The 1,802-nt window shown below is 49.6% G+C and overlaps 1 protein-coding gene across 1 annotated transcript; it reads right to left on the bottom strand.

Moving 5' to 3' along the window:
• Positions 1-1,003: 1,003 nt before the first annotated feature.
• Positions 1,004-1,420, bottom strand: LOC125563136. The gene has a single exon (XM_048728003.1). The coding sequence runs from the start codon at positions 1,418-1,420 to the stop codon at positions 1,004-1,006; it is 417 nt and encodes a 138-aa protein (XP_048583960.1).
• Between the last annotated feature and the right edge of the window lie 382 nt (positions 1,421-1,802).

Raw genomic sequence — 1,802 nt, 5'->3', positions numbered from 1 at the left:
ATAGTTCGGTGGCCACTTAGTGCTCTCAGTATGTAGTTTTGTGGCCACATCAAATCCTAAATTTAAATCGCTCAAAACCCAAGGCTCGACCCACGCGTACGACGATGATCAGCTGTGTCATGTAGGCCATCTCAATTGTTACTGTTTTATCTTTTTCCTTTAACGTCACGGTAGCATCCATCACGGTTTGCCCCAGGCGTCTCCTCGTGTCCGCACGAGATTCGTTGAAGTGATCAATACCCTTCTTGAGACTGGTTGCGATATCAATTCATTCTGGCTTCACGAAATCATCCAACTTGATCTCGAACCATTCGTGTACAATATTTCTTTTATCAGCATTTGGGTTGTTTTGATTAGCGTGTAGCCATGCTTTTTTCGGCACCTTGGCCCACATCCAGACAATGTGTTCGTGAAGGGCAAAACTGAGCCACGTGTTATGATAGATCAGGGAAGTTAAGCCAACTTCCCAGTCTCCATCACGCAAATCCAGTATTTTTTGCGTGCGTATGGTAAACTTGGAAATGGTGTTGCCCGGAAGAGCACCCTCCAAGGCATTGCTGGGTAACGTCACGTGGAAATGATGTTGGTCTGTCATGGTGCACAAAACAAGTGGACCCCGGCCACGTGGATCATCTGACTTTATGCACTTGTTGGGCAGACACCCAACTGTTGTACTTGTCAGGCCATCCACGCCATTGCACGAAATACTCTTCGTTCCGTCCCTCCCCTCGCGTACTCGCGAAGTCGGTACGCGTAGTTCTTCTGATTCGTGTTGTTGTACCGCTGACCCACCGTAAACACTTCTTCGGTCCAATTGGGAATGTACCCTTTGGTAAAGACAGGTTTGAATTTACTGATCCGTACCTTATCCCCCACGTTAAATTTGGGTGGGGCCCTCTTCTTCTTCTTCTTTGGGTCCCCCGGTCTTTTCTTCCCGTACAAGATAGCCCACACCTCCTAAGCATCGTCGTACGTGACCACGTCCGCAGGAGCACGTCGGATGCTACGATGGTACGAGTGATTGTAATTGTGCACCAATTGCGGTAACATGTCCACGTAACGGCGTGTCTCCTTGTGCGTAAACCAAGGTCGTGAGAGTGCGATTGAATCGTTCGACCACAGAAGCTTTCAATTCACTTCGCGTGGAAAAGTGTTGGATCCTCTTGGATTTGAGAAACGGCTGGAAGATTCGATTCTTGAACTCGGTGCCATCGTCCGTTTGAAGTTTTTCTGGCTGGCGTCCACCCTCGAAAATCGACTCAAACGCCTCGACGAGCCGTTTGCCCGTCTTGTCCTTGAGAGGGACCACCCACGCGTACTTGCTCAACACGTCAATCACGGTGAGTAAGTAGTTGTACCCGTCATTGTACGAGCGTAACGCCTGCATGTCACACAGATCCGTTTGCCATTGTTCGTCCATACCATTCACTACCACCCGTTAGCGTGGGTAGCGACGACGTTACGGTTTATGGAGCGTGTAGGTGGGCTGGCTCCGAAGCCACGAATTCACTTGGGCACGATGTACTCCTTGAGAACGTACCGCTCGGATTAATTTGTCCACTCCCCCCAAGGCTGCTAGATGATTCGGATCGTAATAAATTGGGTGAAGAAGATCGTCTTCTGAGTCATCGTCTTCTTCTTCTTCATACTCTTCTTTTTTTCGCGCACGGACGATGGTAGGCGTGGGAGGGGGTGGGGCGCCATCGAGTTGCGATGAATGAATTTCGATTCTGCCCCCGCAACACGCAAAGAGACACTGTAAACGTTCCCACACCGTATGACAATCGAAACGCGGTTGAAGA

This window comes from Nematostella vectensis, chromosome 5 (genome assembly GCF_932526225.1).
Source record: "Nematostella vectensis chromosome 5, jaNemVect1.1, whole genome shotgun sequence".
In the NCBI taxonomy this organism is placed as follows: Eukaryota; Metazoa; Cnidaria; class Anthozoa; order Actiniaria; family Edwardsiidae; genus Nematostella; species Nematostella vectensis.
The sequence above is the reverse complement of the archived record's forward strand: the minus strand, read 5'-3'. Positions and strand labels throughout refer to the sequence as shown.